General features: G+C 40.4%; 2 protein-coding genes across 2 annotated transcripts in view; one reads left to right on the top strand and one right to left on the bottom strand.

Moving 5' to 3' along the window:
* Positions 1-27,987, top strand: part of TMEM43 (transmembrane protein 43) — a 481,635-nt gene that overhangs the window by 343,528 nt on the left and 110,120 nt on the right. The gene's annotated exons all lie outside the window — the stretch shown is intronic.
* The window catches only part of UROC1 (urocanate hydratase 1), a 44,048-nt gene continuing 19,237 nt past the window's right edge, over positions 3,177-27,987 (bottom strand). Inside the window, exons 9-20 of the mRNA XM_009501959.2 lie at positions 26,687-26,775; positions 26,121-26,183; positions 25,220-25,399; positions 23,618-23,715; positions 23,303-23,375; positions 21,809-21,930; positions 16,953-17,023; positions 15,205-15,303; positions 13,384-13,483; positions 10,428-10,509; positions 5,438-5,537; positions 3,177-3,419 (exon numbers count right to left, since the gene is read on the bottom strand). Of these exons, the coding sequence (XP_009500254.2) occupies positions 3,279-3,419; positions 5,438-5,537; positions 10,428-10,509; positions 13,384-13,483; positions 15,205-15,303; positions 16,953-17,023; positions 21,809-21,930; positions 23,303-23,375; positions 23,618-23,715; positions 25,220-25,399; positions 26,121-26,183; positions 26,687-26,775 (1,218 nt within the window). The 3' untranslated portion in view covers positions 3,177-3,278. The remainder of the gene's footprint in view (positions 3,420-5,437; positions 5,538-10,427; positions 10,510-13,383; positions 13,484-15,204; positions 15,304-16,952; positions 17,024-21,808; positions 21,931-23,302; positions 23,376-23,617; positions 23,716-25,219; positions 25,400-26,120; positions 26,184-26,686; positions 26,776-27,987) is intronic.

Here is a 27,987-nt window from a genome sequence, read left to right as displayed (position 1 = left end):
GATCAAGCTGCAAATCCCTTACCTTTGCTACAGCCTGGAGGGATTCAGCAAGGCCCTAACTAGGAGAGCTAGCAGTGCTCTCATGTCACAAGCTTTATACCTTTAAAAGCCACTGTGGTTACGTATGTATGTGCCCTGCATGAACTATCCTTTGTCACCAAGCTCTTGCCTCTATCTGCCACCAGGCACACGTTTGTCAGGACAAGTGTCTGTGTTTTGAGGAAAGGATGCTTCGGTCTGGGGCAAGCTTGGGACTTCACTACAGAAATTCACTACCTCTATATCCACTGTCCGGGTCTGATGCAATGCCTATAGATGCACAGCTTGAAGACTGCTCTCCCTGTATTGGGTTTGTCCAGCAGTGAGGTCAGCTACTTGAAAATGACATCAGCATCCCCACAGAACAATAGCCCATTCACAGTCTCAGCTTCTCTGCAAAGAAGCAGAGAGCAGATAAAATGAGGGTCAGCAGAGCTCAGAAAGGGAATCTTCACACAGGTCTTGTTTATGGTTTTTGTATGCTGGAGACGACCTGCTATTTCATCCCAGGCAGTAACAGGTTACTGTTTACCTGTGCTCTCCCAAAAGTATTGTAAACCTCAGTTCCCATTTTTTAAGCACTTGAGATATACAGTTAAAAGACCAAAGAAGGTTTAAATGTATACACATAACTATATATACTCTTCATAATTAAAATAAACAACAGTGAGTAGTCATGACCAACTTCTCATCAGTTCACTGCTTTCTGTAACCCATTTTGCCTTACTCATGCTACCCAGTTAATAGACAAAGGTTTTATAAACTGAACTTCAACTAGTAGCTCTTGAATTGTGCTCATACATTCCAGTTCTATGTTTCCCTATAAGTAGCCAGAGTTATAAACTCCCAGGGACTTGAGTGGCATTCAGCACGGGTATACTTGCAAGGTTATGTCCCCTGGTCAGTAAAGCTACAAGATGAAAACAAGATTCCTTTTTTGTCTGGGCTGTGAAGGTGGGCACGCTGGCAGGTACCCCGGTACTAAACAATACAAAGATTAAGAGTTCATAACAAATATTTCTTCAACATTTTGTCTTTGGTGGATTTTCAACTCAGAATTAAGGTAACTCTATGGAACAGCTCTACATTCCTTAGTACAGAAACCCCAGTGTATTTTCTGGTTGTTCCTCATGACAAAATCGTGCCCTGGTGCTTTTGGACTATGAAGACTAGAGTGGGTTTGTACAATACCAAGATACTAACTTTGGACCCAGTCCAGTGTGGTTATTAATAATAGGTAATGCATAACATATGCCAAAGCAAAGGCTGTCAAATCTGGCTGACAACTACCCACATCTCAATCGTGTAACTTGGCAATGTGGGCGTTTTTTTCCATAATATAAAGCAATTCCGACCAACTGCAGATTGCACTTCACAGAAGGCTCAGTTACAAGCAGATGCCAGGCTCTCACTGTTCATCTGGAGACATATACAGTACGTGAACAGAGTAAAGAACTGATTTAACATTCAAAACAAGTGGTTTCCTTTACTCGGCCCCAGAGGCAACATAGAGTTGCAGAGTGTGCTCACCTGGTGGGTACCACAGTTACATATTTTCTTGAGACCCCACAGTCCTGAGGACTTCAGCTCATCACACCGCATCTGCAGCAGCCAACACAGGATTACCTGTGTAACCTCTTTCCCTTCCAAGGGGTAACATACATAATAACATAATACAGTGCCAAGGACACCGAGTGACAGGCCAGATCAAGTCCGGTACCACGTGTGCACTGGGGGAAGAGATTCCTGATGCCCTGTATTCATGTCTGAATGAGGCCCATATGCAAGGGCCATGCTTAGCATAAGGCATCATAGCTAAGAATTATTTCTGCACACACACACATATATAGATGTGTATGTAAAATATGTTTCCGTAAAAATATATGTATGTATCTGTCCATATGTATGTGTATAGGGGGTTCAAAGTCAGCCTCAACTTTTGGCTCTGCATCACAGCTAATTACACAAAATACTTCAGTGAGTTACTGTTAACACAAATATAATAGTAGGTTCAGGTGCAAAATGCGAGCTTTCTTTTAGTGGCCTCTAGGCGCACTGGGTTGCGTGCCTTCCTAACTGTTCCTAGGAAGAAGAAGGGAGACCAAAAAGACCTTTCTATCTCTATTTTACTTTGTAATCAACTTTGTAATCAACTTCTCTGTGAAGGAAGCCCACACTGTCTTGTCTTTGGTGCTTTAGTTTGTTCCACATCAGTTGTCTTTTATTTCAGAAGGAACATCTGCATGATCATTTTGTTATAGTGCTTTGCTAATTGCCCCATTCACATCCAAATGGGTGAGTAGCCCATGCTTTTTCATTAAAAAGCAGCAGCCAGTGCTAAGGATTTTAGGTTTTCTGGAGGTTTCCATCCATTTAGAAGCTGCTCAAGTGCAATGGGCTTCTACAGAAGAACAAACTCATCATTGTGAGGCAGCAAAGTGCACACACCACCAGATTCAGCAGAATGGCACCATCTCAGCCTGATGCAGAATTTGGCTCACACTAATTTATCTTGAGTTGTTCCATATTTTCCTGGCCTTGCTCTAAGGTGTATGGAAATGGTCTAGTACTTACTGCCCTCAGGCTTTTCCACCTGCTTATCTGGCACAGCATTCCCTTCCTGCTTGTGGTAAAAATCTTGGGTGAAAATTTCAGGGAGAAACACATGCAGGCTAGCTGTGGTTAACCAGTTACAGTTTCTCTGTCACTTTGTATTGCAATCACCAAACACTTTCAGGGCAATATAGAAAGGCATGAGTCTACACATGTTATATCAGTACATCCCCCACCAGCTGAAGAATAGGTTTGTTTATGCACCCACATGTTTGGCTACTGGATTTCATGGCTTTTTGCTGGTGGCAGCAGACTCTGAATTAGAATGAAGGGTTCTGATTTCCATTCCACATTTGATCTACCAGAACTGAGACTCCTTTTTTTTTTTTTCCATTCCATTTTCAGGGACAAAATTCCAGTTCCTTTCCTTACAATTAATAGTTTGTTATTGCAAACATTGTTCCAAATATGTTAGTGAAAGACTGTTCCTGACATCGGTAGGCCTGTCACAGACAGATACAGGTTTGCCCCATTAACCAGTTAAAGGGGAAAGAAAGAAAGAAAAAAACAACTCACATGGAAGAGACATTTGCAATGCTTTTATCGTTTGGCCAGAGAGCAAAATAGTATATCAAGGAAACAACTTCAAATGTATCTGCAAGGACAGCATTGCACTCGGAATACCACTAATGTTTCAGGGCTTGCTCCAAGATGTTCTCATCCATCACCTTGTGAGGAAGAGTCACTTTCAACGTGGCATTCTCTTTCATTGCTTGGCAGATCGTTTCATAAGCATAGTCATTACCCGACCAGCAGCGTCTGGCGACCTGTCAGACCAGAAATTCAATGGGTGTAAAAACTGTACATTTCTTTTGCCATATCCATCTGACAATATTTGTGCAAACACTGGCACCCAATTTCATGACAACAAATCTTTCAACCCTCGGCCAGTTTCTAGTTTCCTTACTGATTTTGGAAGTAATTTTTGTGATACCTACTTCATTTTTATGAGTTGTATTTAGATAGACTTGGTACATTTTCATGCAGAAACATAACATTGGACAGGTAACATTTATAAGGTGCCTGGCTCTACCAACTTTACAAAATTCTTTCACTAAAAATAATTGTGCACATCCCAGCTCTGTATAACTAGCACTTGCTTTAGATAAGAGTATCATTTAAGCAATTGATGCTTTTGTAGTGGGATAAATATTTTAAAAGGAAAATGTCACTCAATGTGTTTTTAAAATATGAAATCAAAGAGCCAAATTCTCTGCCAGCATATTAGGATGAAACTTTATGGCCTCTTCCAACAGCAAAGCTCTGCATTTTGGTCTGTGTACAAGTAGGAGTCCCCAGATGAAAAAAAGTCAAGATCTGGAACAAAGGAAATAAGTCCTTCCCTCTATTCAGTGGCTTACAAATCTCTATTATGAATTGTAAATCAGTGTCTGAAATATTCAGACTCAAAAGTGTTCAAGAAAGAAAACACTTAGGTTCCAATTTAGCAAAATATTTAAGCGTATGATTAATGGTAAGCCTAGTAAGTTCTCAGGATCATAGCAAAACCAGCTAGAAATTACCTTTCAAGTTAACAACTCAATTTCCCTGCCACTCACCTTGATTATTCCTGGCAGTATATTTGCAAGGGTACATTCCAGCTTCCTTCCAGTCTTCTATATAATATGGGTAGCATTCTCAGATTGTCCTTTTTCAACATGTGTGTGGAGGAATAGGGCTTTTGTTTGCAATAAATCAGAGCATCAAAAGTTTTATTGGGTTTTTAATAGGCTGTCTCTGATACACAGTGCATGTTAAGGGTCTTCCCTTTTCTAACCTACAAATTAATATAATTATCCTCCTCCTTCTTCCTTAATAGATTATTAATGTGTTATTTTAGACCTGGGACAGAGAATATGTGCAAATTGTTCCTCTTCCTCTTCTACCCCCAGGTCTTACGGGGAGAAAAAAAAAATGTATGTCTAAGGCAAGAAGGAATTCTGCAGTTCTCTTGAGAAGTAAAACAGAACAGATCATGTCAGCATCAGCAAGGAGCTCCCTCAATACATGAGGTCTTTGAGGTTTCGAGACTGAGACGCAACAGGTCCTTTAATTGGACTATGCATCTCTATGACCTGCTGATTAGGTTTCCTGCAAGTATTGAATCAAAACCTCTCTGCCACTTCAGAGGTGGGATCCTAGTCTTAAACCCAGACAGGATCTATCTGGACACTAATGGAATGCAAAAACTGTAATTGTAGCAAGGGCTGGACAAGCTGGCACTTAAATGACAAGCCCTTCAAGATACCTAGATCTAGAAGTTTGGAATAGACAAGACTGAAGTTCATACAGTTGTCAATTGTATTATGTAGGCAAACAACAATGCCAACATGTCTAAAAATTATGGTAAGCATGCTTCCCTTTCTGCTTAAAAAATTACAAAACACACACTGAGATATGTGGAAATTATTGGGATCCAATATGTTGTAAAGTCAGAGGGCGTGGTCCTGATGCTTCATAGTAGGTTCCTTACCCAAGAATTATTCAGCCTTTTTATTGACTTATAGTCCTTTAAACTTGGTTGGAGAGAAAAACCCAACCAAGCAAAAGAATTGGTTGGCTCTAGTGGAATTAGGCTCATAACCACCCGTGCATTAGAAGCCGTGAATAGAACGAGTCACTTGGTCCATTAGGATTATTCCTGGGATACAAAAAAAGACAGATCCCAACAACTCCAGCGTGAGTGCTCAGTTGAATAGAAGCACTGGAATCTGAGTACCTAAATAAACATAGTCCCGGATGCAGGAAGATATTGAAGTGGACATATATAATGAGTTTTGCTTACTCCATTGGAAACATCCCAGCTGAGCATCATCTTAGCCCGTTCCTCAGCCTCTGTGGAGCCATCCAAAACCAGGCCAAATCCCCCATTGATCACTTCACCCCTAAAAAATATAAATTGAAGAGATTTAGATAAAAATAACGCAAACCAATCCCACAAAATTCACAGGAGTTATTTGTTCAGTTGCACTGCAAGAAGAAGGATAAGAACATAGAAATGGTGCTGAATAAGTGACTTTATCAGTGACCTTTAGCAGGGCAAAGGCCTAGTTTCCTGACCTGCAGCAAACCTATTCCACCTTTCTTGTAATGCCAAGCTAGAAGTTAGTATCTGCTCCAAGCAGGAGTGCATCTCCTGAGGACTGCACATTGTACTGGCTCTAGAAAGAAGTAAAGAAGGGTTAGCACTTCTGATGGGCTGGAGGGTTACCTATCTCAGGGTATTTTTAAAGTTCAAACTGTTCATGTTTGCTACAGTTGAGCCTGCCATATAGATAGGATCGTGGGGAAGATTCTGTACTTATTGAAGCAGACAGATGGATCTATTTATATTCTCTCAGGACAAATGAGAGAGCATAAGTATTTTATTAAAAAAGTGTTAACCACCACTTAATGCACATCTGCCTCAATAATTTCAAAAACAGTAATTCATTTTGTATGAGATTCATCAGTGCCAGCTTTTGAGGAAGCAGACTTACTGGCAGAAGAATAACAGAAATATGTTAAAACTAACAGATTATACTTGGGAGAAATACCAGTCTGGTTTTAAAAGGACAGGGAAAACACATAGAGCAAAACATCTTGTCTGACTTCAGAGTCTAGCCTGCTCAAGTTCTTGTTTCATTGCATACGTTGAATAGTGGTGAATGCAGTTGGAACTGTTGCTGTAAATCTATGAGAGTTCTGGCATTATAACTCAGCATCAGCAATACCTGAGAGGAGGGGTATATCATACAACAAGAGACTACTAATGGAGATCCCTGGAGGCAGGATTTTGTCCTCTGTGTTTTATAGTTTACAGAATTTACATAAAATAACATCAGACATATCCATGAATCAGACAGGTGTTAGGTGTCTTCCAGTCCAGAAAGGGATCATTTCTTACTACATATTTTCCAGCCGTAACTTGAGCTTCTCGGGAAATGGGGAAATGAGGCTACATTGGAGTCTCAGAGACCTAAGATCTTCTTTCTGAAACTAGAAATCACATTTTCTTGTTTTCATGTAGTGTTGTTACTTATGTAATGTTAATTCCCTTTCACTAGTTACCTGCACTACCTGTGTGCTGAGTAGGACCCTATCACATAGCTGAACAAGGAACTTAGAGCTCCAGATCTCACCATCACGGTACCGTTCTGTGAATTCCCTCCATTCTGCTCATAGTCTCATTTTGGGATGAAAACAAACATCCAAACATCTGCATTTCTTGCAAACTCTACTTTTTGAATAGCTCAGGTTGTTACTGTCTTCTCCAAAAGATGGGGCCATGCTGGATGACAACATTACAAATATATCAAGACCGGGGCCAGTTACCTCACCGTACTCGCTGCTTCTGTGTACAGAGACCAAATTAGCACTATTCTTTGCTGTCAAAGTACCAAACTAGCGTACACTTATGAACGTCAGTGATGCCATTGCAATGTAATTGGGATCACAGTATAAGCACACCTCGAGACAGCCTATTGGCGATATCAGACAATATAAAAATCAGACCTTTGGACCAGTGCTTTGTAAAGATATTCCATACAAGAAAATTATATTCTTTCAGTGGCAAAGATCCCCTCTGTGCACAGCATCCCAAAAAGCATCCTTTGAAGCTTAGGCATGAACAGTGAGCGTCTGATCTCACTTGCACTCCATAAATTTAGAGCCTCTCCATTGATTTCCATGGAGTTACTCCAGTGTAAATCAGAATCACTCATCAGAATCTGTCCTACTGTCTAAAAATCACTCATAAATTAAATGCCAATGTTTGTTGCGATGGATTTTCTAGCAAAACATCTCACTTTTAAAGGGGTGCTCTCTGCCTTCATTAGCATTGGGTCACATTTTCAGGTAATTAAAGAAACATGTGGCATTTTGACCTAAGCTACCTCCTATAATTTCCAGATGTCTCCTTCTAAGGTGATCAAAGAAAACAAGGCCTCTCTCACAATCAAGATGTCACACTATCAACAGTGCAGTTAGATTCTTAAATTGCCTCTGCCTTTTTGTTACTACAGGTTACTCAGGCTTTGTGCTAATATACATTCTCCTGCAAATAAACAGGCAGTAAGAAGTGAATAACATTAATTTGCAGTAATTATAGTCAAGACTATGTTAATCTTAAATCTCTCAAACAGCACATGTGATGCAGATTCCAGCTAAATAAATATTAATCCTGCTTTTTCTGTTTGTCCCACAAGGCTATAACACAGGAAAATCAAACCAGGTAAAAGGTACTTCTGTAGTCTCACAGGGAGGATATAGCAGATCTGTCAGCAGTTCCACGCAAGCCCAGCCTCTGCAGGGAGGACTGGTAGCTGAACACAGTGCAATTGCCATTTCTGAACTCCCTGAACAGAGACTTGCCAATGACAACTTGATTTCTCTCTCATTATGTGCATATTTGTTTATAAACATAATATAAATATATATAAGCTTCCACTCTCACATTTCCAAATCAGCTGATGACAAGAAGGTTTTATCAGGCACATGGAGATTTCACTATGGTGAAGTAAACTGAATTTGTAAGCTCTCCAGAGAAAAAGAAAAACAGGTCCTAAAAACTAAAGGCATCTGTCTCTTCCCAGCAAAGAAAGTAATTTGTTATGTTTGGGAGTTGGTTTTGCTTTTTTCACCACCTTTAAATTATTCCTCTCTTTCTCCTTAGAAGGCAAAGGGGTACAGTACTTTAGCCAGGGTGGTGCCATGATTAGTTAAGCCAAGCAGAACCACCTGTCGTGCCATGGCTTTCAGGGGCTCTCCAGACCACAGCATGTAATGACACAACATTGTTACCACATCTGAGTCTCAGCATGGTGGCTTATTAAGGCTCTTGCAGAGACAGGCCTAATTTTGATGCTCTGCATTCTGCACTGAAGCACAGTAATTTAATCACAGAGGGCTATGATTGCTCCAAGAATAAGGTGAGCAGATAACACTCCACAACGTCAAGCCACTATGTAGCCCCAGGAAATGTCAAAGAGTATAAGCAAACCCTGTTTTTCCATTGATATTTTGATTTCGGTGAATAGCCCCATGCTAATTTTCTGATGCATTACAAAAATGACAGCACCTCTGCTCTGCCTTGCGGAGGAGCTTCTTTGTAATGATGTAACTCCACTTAAGAAACAACTAAAACAATATAACTGAAGTGGCAGTGTGGCCAGTGCCAGTTTTCTAGAAGTAAGGGCAGTCTCACCATTCAGCCAGTCTCTCTTTGACTTGCTCAGAGGGCTAGAAACATGCAGGAGGGACTGGCCTTACAGAAGCCAGAGAGAGACCAGGAATACTCTCTTTTGTATCCTTTGAATTAAGCATCATCTACGCACAAAGCATTCATGGCATAAGCAATTATTTTAGCAATTCTAATAATTATAATCAATTATCATAAAAATATTCCAAATACTTTGCACAATATGTGGTGGAAAGTTATTTTCTTCACTTGTATTTCATAAGCAGATATTTTAAAAGGTTAAAATCAGCTAAGGCCATTCAGACAGATCTAGTCTGCTGCTATCTCTGGAGTCTGAGATGAGATGACCAGAGTAACCAGATATTCAGGTATGTGTTCTCCATTCAGAATTATGGAAGTTGTGAATAAAATCCTGGCCACAGTGGATGTTACTGCTGAAATCAGTAAAGCCAGATTTTCACTCCTTGTGTCTGAGCCCTCAGAAAGCCTTCTTATCCCGGTGTTCAATTTTGCTCTCATGTACCTTCTATTCAGTACTTACTTCACTGAAATCAAAGGAGTTAGAGTACAGGAGAGGGAATTCTCCATCTGACTTTAAGGGATATTTTCTAGATCCAGATCATCTGGATAAGTAACAATAAATTATCATCAAATGTCTCTGAGGATAACATCTGCTATGAGTTCTTTGACTTGCTGTTGTTGGCATATTCCAGAGCTGGATGGAATATAGAAGTGGGAGGGTCCACTATAGCATTTAATAGAGGGTTGCCCCGCTTCTGACTGGCGACACGACAAAATTAAGACATGACTGTAAATGGGAGATGCTTTGCTGGAGTATGCTGGAAGGAGCAAACCAGAATTAGAGACTCTGCAGTGTGGCCAGGCTCTCCTTTTCCCTAAACCTCTGCCAACCCAGAGTAACCTTTTAGTGGCATACGAAGGAGATTAATTTCTCTCCCCATACGTAATATTTCTCTCATTCTGCATCTCAGTTTAGACATTTCTCTTAGTTCTGCATCTTATGTGAAGGAGGTATTTAATCAAGTCCTTGCTTGGCTATGGTCTTTTATCCTACCAGGCACAAGGAAGGGGAGAAAGAAGGCTGGGAGGGTTTGCTGGCACCTGAGCTGTTTTGTATCAATAACCCCTCATTGCACTTTAGCACATGGGCATTTATATTGGGGTCCTAAGGTCACAGATTTAAATACAGCTTAAGGGGAAACCTGAACATAATCCATCCACTGACACTCTGGCTGAGCATGTGTGAAGACAGCTTTGGAAGTAGGATCTGTTCAAAAAGACCATGGCAGTCTGTCCTCGTTTGGCAAATTAAGTTCTCCAAACTGTGCCGTGGCCAATGTCCAAAACACTTTTTCTAGACATATGGGCATTAATTAGAAAAGCCTCATACAACACCATATTTTACCTTATAATACATCCTTGTCTCCAAACCCATCCTTCCCATGATCATGACATTGTACTCCTCCAGTAGTACACACTTTTTTTTTCCTGCAGTTCTCCTCCTGTCTCTGCATGCATACGCAGCAGCAGTAACAGGATTCAGAGTCCAGCTTTAAAAGCATAAATAAGTTCTTACCAGCCAACTCCACCACCATTGTGCAATGCCACCCAGGTTGCTCCTCTGAACGCGTCTCCAACAAAATTTTGTACCGCCATGTCTAGGAGGAAAGGAAAGGTGTTATGGCTCTGACATGCTGCATTTGGTTTCTTATTGTGCTGCTCACTCCTTCCACTAACACCTTGATTTTCTGCATGAAGACAGTGTTGAAGACAGCATTTACTCACAGCTTCTCTCACAGATATACACTAAACATTACATTCTTGGGAGGAACACGCAAGAGAGATTTTCCTCCCACTCTTTGCCCCTACGCTGGAGGAACCAAATGCCAGTTTGACACTGTGGGTTGTGACAACCCTGATGCTTTCTGCACTTGTGATCCAATTCAGGCAGTTGAAGAACCTACCACTCCTCAGCTGGGAGATAGCTCCTCAGCATGGAGAGAAATACAGTCCTCTCCTTTGGGATACCTCATTCATGGAAGAACAGGTTGGACACATCCATGTGGAGGGTTTCAAAATGGGGAGGACGACACCTGGAAAACTACACACCTTGCAGTTTGCAGCAGTCTGAAGTATTTTCAGACCAGACTGCAGAGTTAATTCAGCCCTGTGCAGAAAACCAGTCTAAAGTTAAGGACTTGCATTTTGAGAACACAGTTAGGATGAGAGTGCTGTTGGCCCCAGTTCTCTAGACATAGGGGAACTGAACTTGAACTGCTGAAAACACAAAGGTGGTTTCTTTTTCTTTTTTAAATAAATAAATTTAGCAGCCAAATATCATCTGTCTAATGTCAAATGTGTGATTTCCACTGAAACGTTCACTAGAATTTTGGAAGTTCGCTACAATTTGTGCTAAAGAATATGCCCAAAGAGGTGGAAAGAGGTACACATGGATGATAACAGGGTAAAATTTACTGAAAACGCTTGTCCAGATTTAAATCAGGACAGATTTAATAGATCATTTGCTGTGCTTTTAACAGTAAGAAGTAAGAGACAAACAGCAATATCCCCACCAGCCACATTTGCAGACCCACAGTTGTTACATGTCTGATGGAAAAATTAGTTTATTTGAGCACTAATCTATGTTAAACCCTGTCAAAAGCCCCATTATGGCATCTTTTATCTGGCATTATGTCACTTTAATAACCCAATTATCATAATTACAGGGCTGTCAAGAGGAAATGGGAGATATCAAAATCCACATTTCAAAAAATGTATAGATTTCTTCCTCAGCCACTAGCATAATACGCGTGGAGGTTGGACAAGGAGCATGGCAAGCGGATTAACAATGTAATAATGTGCTACTCCTTGGCTTCATTAAAAGTCACTAACTGTGCGAATGTCTATGCTGACCTGCACTTTGCTGAGCAGCAACGACCCATGCTTACCAAGGATCTGGCTGAGGTACTTACTGCAGAACAAAATAAGACAGGCAAACCCTCTGGAAAATTCCTGTGTGCTAGAGAGGAGCCAATTTCAAATGAAACAGCTCAAATGTGGTGTCAAAACAATGGGAAATAAGGGAGAGATGAAGACCTAAGATGTTCTTTTATTACCTCCAGAGGCTCATCTGGTAAAAGTTAGACCTGGTTTCAAAGACCAGTGGTCAACAGGCTTTGGATGAGCCCTCAGAGAAGGCAAATGGTTAATGAAAATCACAAAATGCAAAGAAAAACACATAACATGATGAGCAATGGGGTTCCACAAACCTTGTTTCTATTGCCCTTTTCTGAGGACATTGCCTGGGGTTTACTTATGTGGTTAAGCCCTTTGGTGGAGACTTTACTTTGGATTGCTGTTCTTTGTGCAGATGCACCATTTTCTCACAGCTTGTCAGAATCAGACATTATTCAAGGAATCTATCCATCTGCTCTGTTAGAACTAGCCAATGTACTCAGAGTGTTGAAGTGGGACTAATAGACACAGCTAAAAGCCTCATTTCATCAGGAAATCCAGTTAAGATAGCAGGGAACTTTCCTCCTTAAAATTGAGCCATAATTTGGTTCTATTATGAATCTATTATGGATTCCCATAATGGAAGTAATTCAATATGCTCAGCTACCTCTATCATAATTTCTCCTTCTACAACAGCGTGTATCCTCCAATCTCAAGTCACTTCCTGAATGTCAGTTCATGACATGCAAAAACGCCACTAGGCTAAAGCTATTATCATAATTTACAGTTTATGGATGGAAAATTGAGGAAGATTTGGGCTAAAAATCACTTAGTTCCTCACTCATCTTTTTTTCAGGTCTCCTATCTGATATTTTGTGGATTTATTTTTCTACAGCACCATTTCACAAACTTAAAAGCAGAGTCTGGTTAGCTCAGGTCAGGTGTGCAGAATTAAAAGCTCCTTTTGTATAGTAAGCATACATGATTTGCTCACAGTCACACTAAGTGAGCAACAAGGCTTGGAGTCTAATCCAGAACACCTGACTTCCATTCTTATGCTTTTACTATCAAAGTATGTTCCCTTATGACCAGAAAAGTTCCTTTCAGAAACTCCAGACTGCTTTCTTGAGTCCTCAGGCAATGAAATAAAAGCAGCTGTGAATGTTTTTCTTTTAAGCAAAAACTATGATAGTAATCATAGATCTGATTTTGAACTTGTGGATCCCAAGCAAATATGGCTGTAATTCTCCTCAGATTGCCTCTTTGAAACAGTGAGGTGCAAAAGTAAAATCAAACAGAAGACAGTCCTCAGAGAGAGATTGTTCTCCATTACATTCAGGTAAATCTGATGCATCTTCATGGAATTTTCAGCATTGTTCTGGACCTCTCCTGTTTAACTACCTCCACATTCATCTCTATATCAGTATTAAATCCCCAAAAGCTGCTCAAGAAATCTGATTAATTGGATTAAAGGGTTAAACAAAAACATTTTTTTAAATGTTACTTTATAAAACCCCCAATTTTTAAAGCAATTTCCTTGTTTGCCCGTACAGACAAGAAGTTTCTTCTCTGCTGACCTGCGCAAAAGGCTGATCCATCATAGATGTTTGACGTTTCCCTGTAAGGACTGTCGGTCCCACTCACATCATGGTGATCTCGGCTGAGGACTACCGGAGCCTGCAAAAAGCCAACAACAAGAAAATCGAATCCTTCATGGACTGTCAACACTACCGAGGATCATCATTTGCTGAATTCACTTCTGTCTTAAGTAATTTCAGACCTCAGCTTTGTCCCCTCCCCTAAACCCCTGAAACACCTTCTCTGCCTGCTATTATTTGTTATAAAACAGTGGTTCACATGCTGTTCATGAAAACCACCATCCTTTCATAAATAAGAACAAGAGCTTGTTTTTATGCCAACGGCATCCTCAAAGAAGGGGAGGGGAAGCAGTACAGTTATTTCATCTGAGTATTTCTTTGCTGAAATTCCAAAGACATTTCAGTGTGCAAAAATCTTCATTCAAAAATGGTTCTTGTTTGCTGTTGAAAAGGAGAACTAACATTAAGAATTTTTACACTTTCTCATTCTTTTGGAAGACTTCAAGACTAAAAATAGGTTAGCAATAAAAATCAGTGATTTCATACAGCTCAAACAAGTTCATTCTTGATATGGAATTTAATTGACAGTATGAATCTAAATCAGCTTGCAGGTCTTCATTATCATTTGCCATGCACAGGGTTTATATAAGAATAATTCACTCTTGGCATGGTGTGGTCTGGAATTAGCTGGCTCTGTTTTATGCTGCCAGTGAATTAGAAAATAATTGAAAATAGACATGAGCACCCAGCTTGTGAAAGGGGTAACAGGGATTTGCAGAAACAAAAAAAAAAAGGACACAACAAAATCTGAAGGGCCTGGGAGTCTGACCTTGCCACTCGTAGCTCCAAGAGAATGTTCTGTCTGGTCAGGTTTATTTTTTAAGACTAGCTTGCAATGACATTCATTTTGAATCCTGAGAAGGTCAACAGCATTTGAAATATTTTAATAAACATTTTCTAAGTAACAAAAACCAGACCTTTCCTAGATAGAATCCATTGGGTTTGCCCCCTTTAGAAAGGGTAATTGTAACTCAGCTATGAAAAAGATGGAGATGAATGAGTGAACATGCCTTGGTCTGATGCTGCAGTACACACAGCAGGAAATGGGTATAATTACTGAGTGGTGCCTTCAGGATTTTGGTCCCCAGGATGTGACATTGTACATCTACCTACAATACTCATGAAGAACTTAGAAAATCCCTATACAATCTTGCCCATAGTACGTACTTTTACCACCACCACATATGGTCAGTGGGATTTTACTCAGATGAGTAAAATATTACTAATTATGCACTAGAGTGGCAGCATCAACCCTAATGATTTCCTTCATTCACATATGCAATGCAAATGAAAATGGACTACAGAGCTGGCTGTAGCCATAACATTTCTGAAAGTGAGGGACAGAGGCTAAGCATGGGGCAGTGGCACAGCCTCTTTTTACTTTCAATGTTTGGGGCACTGCCAAGGAGTTACAGCCCCTGCCTTGTTTTCAACAAATCACAGCATCATATGTTGTGCTTGTAGATGCCCAAATAGAAAATAAGGCAGATTCCTACCATGAAATAAAAGGTAGCATATTTCAGAGGGTTTCTAAACTACTCTCTTCTATTATGTACTGCAGTACCAGTGACAGGCAGAGAAGATGACTGAGCTCTAATATATGCTAACAGAACACTGGTCCCATGTAAACAGCAGGCACTTCTGTCCTCACTGGGTGAAGCTTTCTCCTTTCCCGCCTGCCACCCCAGTCTCAGATATTAAACACAATTACCAGACCACATCAAGATAAAAAAGACAAACCTTAATCCTTCCTTCGGAAATCGCTCGATTAATAGCCACAGCTATAGACACACGACCCCTCTGATCAGAGTATAAGATTCTAGCTTGAGAGCCAACAACCTGGAAAGTAAAAATACGAAAGCGATAAGGTTCCCTGCGCAGCTGGCTTATCTTCAGGCCCCAGATAAATGGAGTCACAGGACTGACCCCTTCTGTAGGAAAAAGTGCAGATTATTTCTTCATCAGCATCCAGCTTCCAGAAAAAAGAAATTAAAATCCCTCTTTGAACTGAGTTATCTCCACTCACATGATCAGTGAGATGTATTTCTGTATTCAGCTGCTACTATCCAATAAATCCCACTTTTTAAATCAACCTGACTGCCAGACTATAATCCCCCTATCAGCAAATCCCTTATCAACAGCTGAGAAGCAGAAGTTTGGAACTGGCAATGGTGGGCTGGAAGGGAAGAGAAATATGGAGATGAAGAATAGCAAAGAACATCTGTCCTACACAGCTATGCTCCTCTCTAGCTTTCACCCCACAGACCAATCTGGCTTCCAGATGAGGAAAACACATATGAGCCCTAAAGTGTTACCAGTTAGCTTCACAGTGATAGCTTGCCCTAAAAGAAAAAACAAAGGATGCTTCACTGGCATCCTCCTTCCCACAATGCAAAAGGATGGCAGTTCTTTGGCCTCATCATCTGTTTTGAAAAGGGTACTGGGAACTGCAGGCATGAAGAGGTTGGGCCAAAGCAATGCCACCTGGCTGGAGAGCAGCTCTGTGGAAAGGGACCTGGGGGTCCTGGTGGACAGAAAGCTCAACATGAGTGAACAGTGTGCTGCTCCGGCCAAGAAGGCCAACAGGATGCTGGGTTGCATCAAAAAGGGCATCGCCAGCAGAGAGAAAGAAGTCATTATCCCACTCTGCTCAGCGCTTGTCAGGCCACACCTGGAGTACTGCGTGCAGTTCTGGTCCCCTCTATACAAAAAGGATATGGACAGGCTGGAAGGGGTGCAGAGAGGGGCCACCAAGATGATCAAAGGACTGGGAAGCCTGCCATATGAATATAGGCTGGGAGAACTGGGTTTGTTCAGCCTTGAGAAAAGGAGGCTCAGAGGGGATCTCATCACCATGTACCAGTACTTAAGGGGTAGCTACAAAGAAGATGGAGACTCCCTTTTTACAAGGAGTCACGTGGAGAGGACAAGGGGGAATGGACACAAGTTGCTCTTGGGGAGATTCTGATTGGACACCAGAGGGAAATTTTTCACATTGAGGAGAGTCAACCATTGGAATAATCTCCCCAGGGAAGTGGTTGACTTGGCCACGTTGGACACTTAAAATACGGCTGGACAGGGTGCTGGGCCATCTTGTCTAGACTGCGCTCTTCCTAGAAAGGTTGGACTAGATGATCCCTGAGGTCCCTTCCAACCTGTGATTCTGCGATTTTGAATAGTGCTGTGAAAGAAAACATAATTACAACCGAGGTGGATGGTGAATCATTGACATGTTTCAGTGTATAGTTTCAGATATAAGACTAGATATTGCTGGATTATTTGAACATTTCCAGATGAGGAAATGAAGGGAAATAACTGCTTCAGCTCACACTAAAACTCTGCTGTGGAGAGAGTTTTAAGTTATCAGCCCTGGGAGTTACAGCCAGTGTTTTCATCTGTGCACATCCTTGCTTTTCACTCCAGCATTCAAAAACCACATTCTGAACTAGGAGTGGTCATATGTGCTGTTGTGGCATACATCCACTTACCAAGCTGTGCCTGCCAGCTTCTCGAATCCAACGGATGTTATCATGGTACTGCTGCTTCACAGATGTGCTCACTTGCAAGAAAAAGCAGGAAAGAAAAGAGGTTTTGAAAATGAATGCAATATGCTTTAAATCCCATTTATCTGACAGCACTAAGAAGTCAAATTCTGCTCTTAGGTACAAGTACACATTTAAGGAAATGCTACATAGAATCCTCTGTGCAGCTGATGCAGTAACCTGACCATATATTTAGAGAGAAGTATGAGATGTGGTCTGGGAGGCAGCTGGAATGATAACTCCCATTCAGATCTTTAGCAAACTAAATTAAACCTTGAAATATGGGTTACATGTACTGTTCATTTTTACTCAGGTGGCTTGCTGCCTACTAAATGCCCAATCCCTTTCTGAGACTTTGCTAAATTAGTAGCTTTAGCAAACTCCATGACATTGGGTACTACAGTCCAGACTTGCATGAGGTAGCAAATAACTCCCTTGAGTCAGCCAGCAGAAATTCTCAGAAGCAGCTGGCAATACACACCTGAGGATAAGTTACTCCAATGCTGGGAAATAGATCTATAGCACAGCAGTTGCTCTATGCTAAATGGCCCACATGAATATTTTTATCCCAAGATAAAACTGAGCTCTCTTATCCTACAAACTGAGGCATGTTGCCTTGCATTGCTATAGAGCACAAACTGAACACTGCTGACTTACTATGGAGTAGCTACTTTATGTGTAAATCCACCCTACAGCTTGGTTAGATATGTTATCTAAGAGGAGAATTACAGATAACCACTTTATATTCTCCAGCTTCTCCTCTCATTTATATCTGTGCCACTCCATCTCAACCAGCCAAACCAAAGAGAAGTAAGAATAAAGATACATGAAGTGACAGACAATGAAATATGGTATATATCAGTCAGATACAGGGTTACCTCAGTAGAATCAGCAACCTTCACAGGCATGGCACCATCTGTAGCAAGCGAGTAACAAAAGGGAGAGGGTGTATTGAAAGGGACAGAGGCATTGTCTTACTGTCTGTCTTATTGTCTTAATTTTGGGGACTTTTACAGTTATGCCTTTCCATGCAGGCTGAGTGTGAGCTCAGATGAAGTTACAACAGCTGAAACAGTTACTGCCTGTAGGCTCTTTCTCTATGGGCTAAGCTACATCACATTACCTTGTCCCGAGAGGCATGGTCAGCTACCAGGGCTCATCTGGCATGAGGGAACATGCTAAGCCACCGTGACTTGCTTATGCATTAGAGCTTCAAGTTATAACCATTTCTGCAGATGCCAAGATAGCATGTTCCTCATCACTTTCCAGCTCTCACCCATTGTCAAGTCAAATTATAATATACATATAACTTCACAGATCATAGAATACCAGGTTGGAAGGGACCTCAAGGATCATCTGGTCAAACCTTTCTTGGCAAAAGCACAGTCTAGACAACATGGCTTTGCACACCGTCCACCTGAATTTCAAAGTGAATCTTAAATCTGAAACTTATGTTTGAAAGTAAGTCAAAGTGGAGAAACAGCACACTACTAACTTGAAATCATCCCTGGTAACTGAGAAGAGTGTTTAAGACTATTGTCTTTCCGCTAGGCAATATGTCAGCAGATATGCGTAGTAAAACTAGAAAAAGGAAAGAGGAAAAGGCAAGATATTAGTATCTAATCCTGGTTGAACACATTGTTAAAGGAAAATATAAAGTATGCTCATTCCTGCAGAGGCAGGCCTTCCATACAGAGCTTTAATGATCCTAAAAAGACCTGTCAACCCTTAAAGCATTAAGGGTTGGCTCCAAGTGAGCTTCTAAACTCTGCAGTGAGGATTAACATGTCAGCTCTTAGCTTCACAGGGAGTCAAAGATGAAACATCTGCTAGTGCTCTCCTAGGAGGATTGTGCCACCATTCATAAGTTTTAAGGAAACATCTAGAAGGTAATGGGTAGTATTCACTTATGTTGTTATAGATACTTAATGAGAGTTTACAGGAGTTGCTCTAGAAAACCGAATAGAGAATTAATTCCTTTCTATCAGTTTTATAAGCAATGTCAGAGATTACTTACATATTTTATACTCCACAGTGCACACTCATAGAAAAGATCTTATGGTCTCTTAATTCCATACAACATAACCAGAAGGGAAGCCAGTGAAAATACTGGCTACAAGGACTTATCTCAACACAGCACATCTGTCTGTCCCAGTCAGCTCCAATAAAGTGTCATATTCTCTGTCCTAAACTGTGGTGTGTCCAAAGTAGCATTTCATCTGTTATCCCCGGGGAACTGAAGAATTGTCTTTTATTTAGACTTACATCCTGCAACTGAAAAATCTTACAGCTCTTTCTAGAAAGACCTTAACTTCAGATTAGCTCCACATGTGTCTCATTTGCTAAACTGCTCCCCCATTTCCCTACCCCAACGGGAATAGACCCTGAAGCCAGGCAAGCTACTGCACTGCTTCTGGTATTTCATAGGCCTTTGTACATATTTAGGGTTTAAAAAGATACTAGAAAGCATTGTGTACTTAGAGGAACAGTCCTCATCAACACAGAGATTGGCTCCCTTTGCTCTTGGGAGATTTGTATTACTGCTGTGTATCAGCTCAGTCTTCAAACTGCCCCAGAGGTCATAAATCCAAGTTACACTCCAATCATCAGTGCTGTGTCTCTCATGCAAAGGCTAAAAGTTAAAAGCTTGGGTACCTTAGGGGTGGAAGCAGATAATAAAACTGCATTGGACTTTTTCCACTGTTTGTGAGTGCAAAAATTTGACTCCACAAAAGGAGAAGAATGTTTAACATTGGACTCAAGGCCAGGTCAAAAGTTTAGACTTGGAATGCAACAGACTTCAGCTCTGTGGAGTTTTCACTCAGCCATCATAACAGGTTGGGTTTTTTAATAAAATCCAAAGGTAGGTTCATATTTTAGATGTATTTGTGTGTGAGGATATCCAGACCCTGGAATTTGGTCCAAGCCCGCGTCCCATGGGAGTGGACAGCAAATGGAATACACAAGAACATGAATTCATGAATGGCTGTTTATTTTCTGGCCAAATTCCATTTTCATTTCTCTTTGAAATGCTATTCCCATTGTCCTGCCAAATTCAACAGTAAATCCAATAATAGCCTTGCCCTTAAGCCTGTTTTCACCTGTTGGGAATTTTTAAACGTCATTTTTCATTTAAATTGAGAATATCATACAAGAGTTCAATGCTTTTTATGTGTGGAAGAGACTTCTCTCCCCAGCTTTACATTACCATCTATATAAACACATGCATACTATTGTACACACAGCAACTGATTCATTTCCTAGTCTTGCAATGCTAACTATCCAAAGGTCATGCATCAGTTCAGTCTTGAGAGAAGATGACTGGAGATTGCAGTACATGGCAGAAAAATTACTGCAAATTTTTGAAGATCGATCTATAGCACTGGATTTCACCCTCCCTTCAATTAAGCTGAGGGACCAGGTTTAAAAACATGAAAGTGTCAATATCCATAGAACAGGGGATGCACTTCTGGGCCATTGCATTAAAAACACCTCATGCTCCAGTGCTATTTCTTCAAGATGACTCCTAAGGAAAGTTTAAGATAATAGACAGACCTAAGGACCTTGCAGAGTTAGACCCACTCTATCAAATAATTCACCTCTTAGGAGGAAGAGGAAGCTGGAAGTGTAGCAGCCTTACACTATAGGAAGACAAGAGTGGTTTTGTTTCAGATGAGAGACATATCTGAATGTCGTATATCCTTTTTGGAAATACCACCCTAGACCCTCATAATGCTAACTGTTCTAGAATAAATATGAATAGGAATTAAAAGTCTCCACACTTCTATTCATATTTTGATTATGTCTTTCATGAAAGAAGCAACAAGTATTTCAATATCACCAGATAAAAATATTATGGTCTCCTCCCCATAAAATATGCTTTGGATTTGTGATCTGTTTCCTTGTGATCCCTTCCTTGATTCTGAGAAGCACAAGGCTCCACTCTCTCGAAACGGAATTGCTGAGGACTTCAGTGCTAGGGGACAATGACACTTAAGCCTTTGAGTCTGCTGTCCAGCTACCATAAAAGCAGACAAAGAAAGGGGAAGTACTGGGGCCTTCCACTGTAGCCTGGGAGGTTAGGATTCATGTTTGCTGACACAAAATCAGCTTTGTCTCAGTTCCCATTCATAAGCAGGGTATAACAGGAATAGCCAACTTTCAAGGATATGGAAGAAAGACAGTGTAATTCCTAGATACTAGAGTAGCATACAGAGCCATGCAGATATTCCAAATTGCATCCACCCGTGAGTAGAAACAGCTGTCAATTTGTTAACAAATGACAAAAAAGAAAGACCTCACAATTGTAATCAGAAGTAAATGACACTGGATGGAGCACCACACCCATAAAACCTAGGTTTCCTGCCACTGACCTGCTTGCTAGCCTCTTAATAACCTCCCTAGATTCCCATGCCTCAGTCACCTGTAAGACAGGGGGAAAGCAATTTGACTCCTTTTAAAAAAACTCTGGGAGACCTAGTGATGAAAGATACTGTTTGCCTTAAAGTTTCAAGGTGACAGAAATACAGGAAAATCTGTAACAAATGAAAAGAAGTGCTTTTAGCCAAAACTGCAACAATAGCTTTGGGATCAATAACCTCTCTACATGGTGTTTTTATATTTTACTTACCAATTACACTCCTTATAGGAATGTGGAGAACAGTGAGATTTCCTGTCCCAATGGAACAGGAAAAAGAGTGCTTTCTACAGTTTCAGCCAAAAGCCGTCATGCATTGTACAACTCTGTTTCCTTTTCTCCCCAAAAGGACCCCCAGTGAAGAGGGCACGGGATGGTATCTTACCTCCCTGGCGTATGGAGTCTTCTAGCACAGACATGGCAATTGAGTCAGTGGTAGCAAGATCCTGTGGGTCACCTGAGGTACAAACCCAGCGGAATGGTCCAAATCCCAGGGAAAAAATGTCCCTGGGAAAAGAACATGTTTCATTAAAAGATAGTTGGAATTCTTTCCTTATTTATCCTGGCTGCTAGCAGTGCTTTTCTTTCATTAGCTGGAGACGGAAGAATTTGACATTTTCAATGAACTAATCTAAACAGAAGCATCGGGGACCATTAATTGAGAAATTAAATAGCGCTGTTTCACACAGCCATCAACTGGTGTATAAAAATACAGTCAGGCCAGAATTTTGACAGGGATGTTGGGCAATTCAATCGAACAAGTCCATCACCAGATGAACTGCAATTTTTCTTTTGTTTCATCAAATATACTCCCTCTTCTGCCTTAACCCAGGCTGAGTGCATCTATACTATAAGACAAGCGTAAGTTCTGAACAAGTGCCTGAGTCCAGAATCATTTGCTGTCCACACTGTTTGCACACAATAGTAAGACACACTTCAGCAAGAGTTCCAGAAGAGATCTAATCTGGTTGGTGCCTTACTCTACGTTTAAGCTCTTATTCACATGATATAGGCAAGCTAAGCATGTGTCAGAGGCAAAAAGCATTATAAACCTAGATCTCCTGTGCTCAGCTTTAATTACAAACAATATGAACAGCTTGGGTAAGAGGTACAGCCGGCAATAAGGGCAGAATAGTGCCTCATTTCAGACGTGCTTTTAACTTCCGTGTAGACATAGGCTTTGATAATTTGGAACTAAGCTCTCTTGCTCTGAAGGTAAAAGCTCTTAATTTTTAGCACCTAGAAGTGAAGCTGCATATAGTTACAGTGTGAGGCTGTGACTTGGCTATTCTCTTAAGTAGAACTGCTTCAGGAAAATTGATGCAACAAAAGAGAAAATGCAACTATTCATGTAAAGGAGTAAAGAGTTTTGACTTGGCAATGCTTTAGCTTACTGTTCACACATCTGGTGTCTGCTTTCATAAAACCTTTTATTCTAAGAAGGATAAAGCTTTACACCAAATTATCAAGACATGCCATGCCTTTCAGAACAAGAGATTAGCACAGCCTCTGCTGTCAGAGTTTACTTATGTTAATCACATCGAATACGTCCCTCCAGGTCTGGCTCTTCTTTTCCCTTGTACACAGGAGAATGTAAGGATTAACTCTAAGGAAGCCAATAGAAACATGAGTATGATGCTTACAGCCAACAGGACATCTTCCTAAACCACACTGGGCATTACTCCAGAGTGGAGAAAAATAGGAGTAACTCTGGCATAACACCTGTGAGATCAATTTTCCTACTGCTATCATTGGCGCCTTTTCATCATTCATAGTGCACTGCGAGATTTGCACTAAGGGGAACCTCTGTAGTACTCCCTCTGAACAGAGGGAGTCACAAGGGACTTGAGTGCTTTATTCCAAACTCTCCCCAACATACCCCATGATGTGCTGAACATAGGAAGGATATCGAAATTCTGTTTTACTGGCTCCTTTTTTCTCAACATCAGCACCTACAAAATAATTTTAATAGTCAGTCGCTATGAAGAAAAACAATAAAATGTAAAACCAGGCTGCACCTGGGTTCCTGTGAAGACTCTATCTCAGCCACAGAGAAGGTCAGGGGTCTCAGAGAATGAGAGACTAGAGAGTCAGCATAACACAGCGGCCCACACTATCCTACCAAAATATACAGCTGGGAAGATGCACATGGGATTGTCCTTGTTTCCACCTAACAATTCCAGGATCTACTCACCAGCCCTTTGAGCTTCCAAGAGAAAAGCATTGCCATAATCCCAAAAAAACATTCCCTTATCAGCTAGTCTGTTAATAGCAGCCACATGTCTCTTCAGACTGAAATAAAGAAGGAAACAGTTATTCTTCAGATTGATAAAATATCAAAAAGAATCATTTCATGAACTCACTAAAGGCATGGGAGTAGGGGGAGACAGATGTAACTGAAAGATCCCAGAGAAATTGAGGCATAAACCCATAAGATACCAATTGAGATGTCAGCTGAGATGCTTTCAATCACTGTAGCACCTGTTATCCCCGAATTTTTAAGTGATTTACAGTCATTAAGGGAACTTCATTAATTAGCAGAGAGGGGTCATGTCTTTCAGCAAAGAAATACAGCCAGCTCTGAGGATGGAAGGTAATGACAAAAAACAGCCTACTCAAAACTGCAAAAGAGTTTAAGAAGTTCACATAGAAAGTGAGCAGAGACAGAAAAACTGAAAATGGCCTAACATCAGTGCTTCAGCCCCTCCCTTGGCCAGAACAGCCCACTTTTCCCTTTGTTTCTGATAGTGGACCATACCCCAGGACTGCTCTGTGAAACCATTTCCACTTAATGTTATCCAGTTCTGATCTCAATGCATAGTTGCATATGGAGTTGTACATGCAGAGGTGTAACCTTTTGGAACTCTAGAGAGGTAAATCAATGCCTCACAAATGAAACTGGGTTTGTTTAGGTCACACCTAGCTTGATAGAAATTAGGCCCTCCCAGAAATTTACCTTTCTGTTACCTTTGTCTTAGAGTAGTACGATATAGAATTGAGAAACTGGAAAGGTTCTTGTAGTCCCTCATCCAAAGTCAAGTAGATTATATGCCTATATTCTACCTTCTACTGGAAAAAGGTGTCCAGCAGGAATGTTCAAGGTGAACAAAACCAGAGTAGGAGCCATAAAGTCTTGAAAGTACCAGATGAGAACAACAGCTTGCTGCCTCTGTTCCACAGATCTTTATTTATATATCTTTATATATATAAAATACCAAATTGCTCCCTTTATAATGTCCAATTCCAATTTTACTTACAAACTTGCAAATCAGAAGTAACTCCACCAAATCAAGATGCTAAACAGAATGTAGTTACAGTTGCAGGAAGCTGTGAGGACAGTTTGTTCCCTCCTTATATTCTTCTCTAAAGAAAAGCATTACTGACCACAGCGGGAGGCATGGTAGGCTAGATGGACCTTCTGGTTTACCCATTGGGTTTTTATGATATATTCAGTGAACCTAAACTAACAGGTAGACTACGTGGAATTGTCCTTATTGTACCAGATTTTTAAAACCTAATGCAACATAGGAATTTATAGAAGTGAAATAAGACTTTAGTGTCCAGACCTCTGATCTTATGCTAGAGACTACTCCTAAAATGGTGGGTAAGTGATGTCTGCCATATTCTGAGTGATAGCCGTATAAGTACAAAGTTGGGAGTTACTAGTACTGTAGCTCTACCCCAGATTTGTACTGAAACACCAAAGAACAGAAACTTCTTGTGAGAAAGAAAGATCTGATCACTTGCAGAGCAAGTAAACTTAAAGTTTAAAAGCATGTGTCACCAAAACATTTACCTCTCTTGTACCAGGGTCCGGAACTTCCCTGGATTGCTGGAAAGGAGATGCTTTGCTTCCTCAAAGCCAAGTTGTACCGGATAGTATCCCCCACTGAATGGGTTATGACATGAAGTTTGGTCAGACCCCAGATCAACTAGCAGCTCTCCTGTTGTGTCCAGCTCATATACTAGCCTCTCCCTGGGGAAGACAATGAATGGCATGTTTGAACAGAAGCTGTCATTTCACATTCTAGCTCCTCTTTCAGGTGAACTTCTTCCATCCCAAGAGGTTATTTAGAAAGGTATGCCCTTGGCAGGCTAATTCTTTGTTTTAGGAGTCAGGAGGTGGGAAATGATGGTGACAAAGATTTAGGTGCAACTTTCATACTTCACATTTACCTGTGCAGGAATGCTGATAGATGAATCAGACACCAGTATGACATACTGGTCTTATTGGTCAGTCTCAACCCCTGATACATGATGCGACAGCAAGATTCACCATTGGATAAAGCCTCAGGAGTGCCAGAATTTCCACCCATAATCTAATTATTTTTATTCAATCAATACCTCAATACTTCTAGTCTTCACTGAAGTCCAAGACACTTTCTTGCTATCCCATTAGCAAAAGGTTAGAAGGAAAGGTATAAATTCTTTCTTCATGCAAGGAAGAATCTTAGGGATGTCTTTCCCTAAGTAATTTGTTGTTCCATAAGGAAAGGAGAAGGTGCATGAGAAGCAACTGAGAACTGGAACACAAGGATAAAGACCCCTCTATTGACAACACTCTAGATGCTTACAAAAAATTGTGATGAACCCAGCACTAGGTTTAATGCCTCTTCTTTTCTAAGTTTGGGAACTAATTCCAGGTTGACTAACAAGCAAGAACATTAATATATCTGTTATCCATATATACTACTTACCATAGATCAACCACATTCCCATGGTAACCCAAACTAAGGGCAATTTTATTCTTTCTTGCATCTCTAGAATAGATTAAAAAGATTTATTTAAGAAAATGCACCTCACGTAATTACATCTTGCAATGTACAAATCATACGCAGAGTCGAACCCAGCAAAAAAGTCTGTATGTGGTTTCTAACACTTATCTAGGCAACGGATCTTTTAACCTTTATGTAATGGTTAAAAAATGGTTAACAAATCACTGGTTCCAGAAAGCTTGAGTGATGCTTCAGGTGTAACATTATTTGCAATTGTTCTATGCATATTCATGAAACTGAATAAAGACACATTTAACATATACAAATAATATGAAGCATTGGTAGTGGCTTGCAGTAAGCGCTGGTAGTTACTAATAATGACTGCTGCTGTTTGGAAGGATGGATTCGCATTCAAAAGCAGACCTGGAGTAAGAAGAGGTGTTCCCCAACCCCTTCTATATGCCCACTAAAATGGCACAATGCAGAAAGATGTAAAGTAAGGATTAGGAAGCAGAGATAAGCTCACTGAATTATGTTACAAGTCATACCTGAGGCGAGCAATGCAATGGTCCAGGTTATTAGAGATTTCCATCAGCCATCCCTGCTTGTGACGTTTCAGAAGTGCTGCTTCATCAACCTAAGAGGAATAGCAGAGATCTCCTGTTTCCCCTATCCACTCACTTTTACCTTTAGTTTTTCAATTAGTCTGCAAGAAAGGATAGCTAATAGGTAAAGGAAATAGCCCTGCCTTGGCCTTAAGAATACGGAGTGATTGTTCAAACACTTATTTTTCACCTCTGATTTTTTTTACACTTTCTGTTCTCTTTTAATCTAGGCTCAGAGCAAGAAAAAAAAACTTCCCAAAATATTTTACAAGCCAAAAATTATCATTAAAATTGTACAAGAGGTAATATTTTTCTGCTGATTTTAATTATTCTTATTGTTTATTTTCATTATTATATTGGAAAAAAAAATGAAAGCCAAGGTGTTTCCAATTTGTTTTCAAATCTGGCTATTTTGTGTGAAAATAAAATTTCTATTTAATTAAGGAAATATTTTCCTTGATCAGCTCAGAGAGACATTTTTGCCACACTGCCCTCACTTTTATTCTTCAACTGCTGGTGAAAATCTCAACCAAATATAGAAAAGAGAAGAGGAAAGCATTTTCTTGTCCCAGTTGGCTAATGCCTCTGAAAAATGGAATGGATCAAAACGAAACTACGTATTTAATTCCCTCTTGTTTGAAATTTGAGGCTCCAAACTCAATGCTAAATCTGTACTTTGCTCTCTTCTGGGCTCAGCTTCTGTGTGTGTCTGTGTGTATATGCATAAGAGACAGCTGGATAAAAATATAAAGGGATAGGCAAACTATGGAGGCTTTGGCACAGATTCCGTATTAATGGTTCAATGTACAAACTTGCACGTCATTAAGACTTTTATAAAGAGCTATCAGTAGCATAAAGCAAGTGGAAAAAATAATTCAAGCCAATTTTCTGTGGTAGCAACATCTTTAAACACCCACAGTGGTGTGCATGCATAAGAACACATAACCTGATCATCCTCTAGTATTTCATTAAAGCATTTTTACTTCTCTATTACACACCCCCATAACTTCCATTCTATTATTTCTCATTAACAGAGTATTTCTATGTAAATTAAATACGTTCCGTATTCAGGAGTTGCTTGCACACCAGGAAACCTTTTCTTTCCTAATTATTCTTAGCATGAGAAACCTTCCATCACTTCCCACATCAGTAATAAAGACTATCCCTCCAAAACCCCCAGATTATGATAATATCAGTGTCACTGCCAATGGAATTATTCAATAAAGTCAGATGCCATGGGGGAC

This window comes from Phalacrocorax carbo, chromosome 6 (genome assembly GCF_963921805.1).
Source record: "Phalacrocorax carbo chromosome 6, bPhaCar2.1, whole genome shotgun sequence".
NCBI lineage: Eukaryota > Metazoa > Chordata > Aves > Suliformes > Phalacrocoracidae > Phalacrocorax > Phalacrocorax carbo.
The sequence above is the reverse complement of the archived record's forward strand: the minus strand, read 5'-3'. Positions and strand labels throughout refer to the sequence as shown.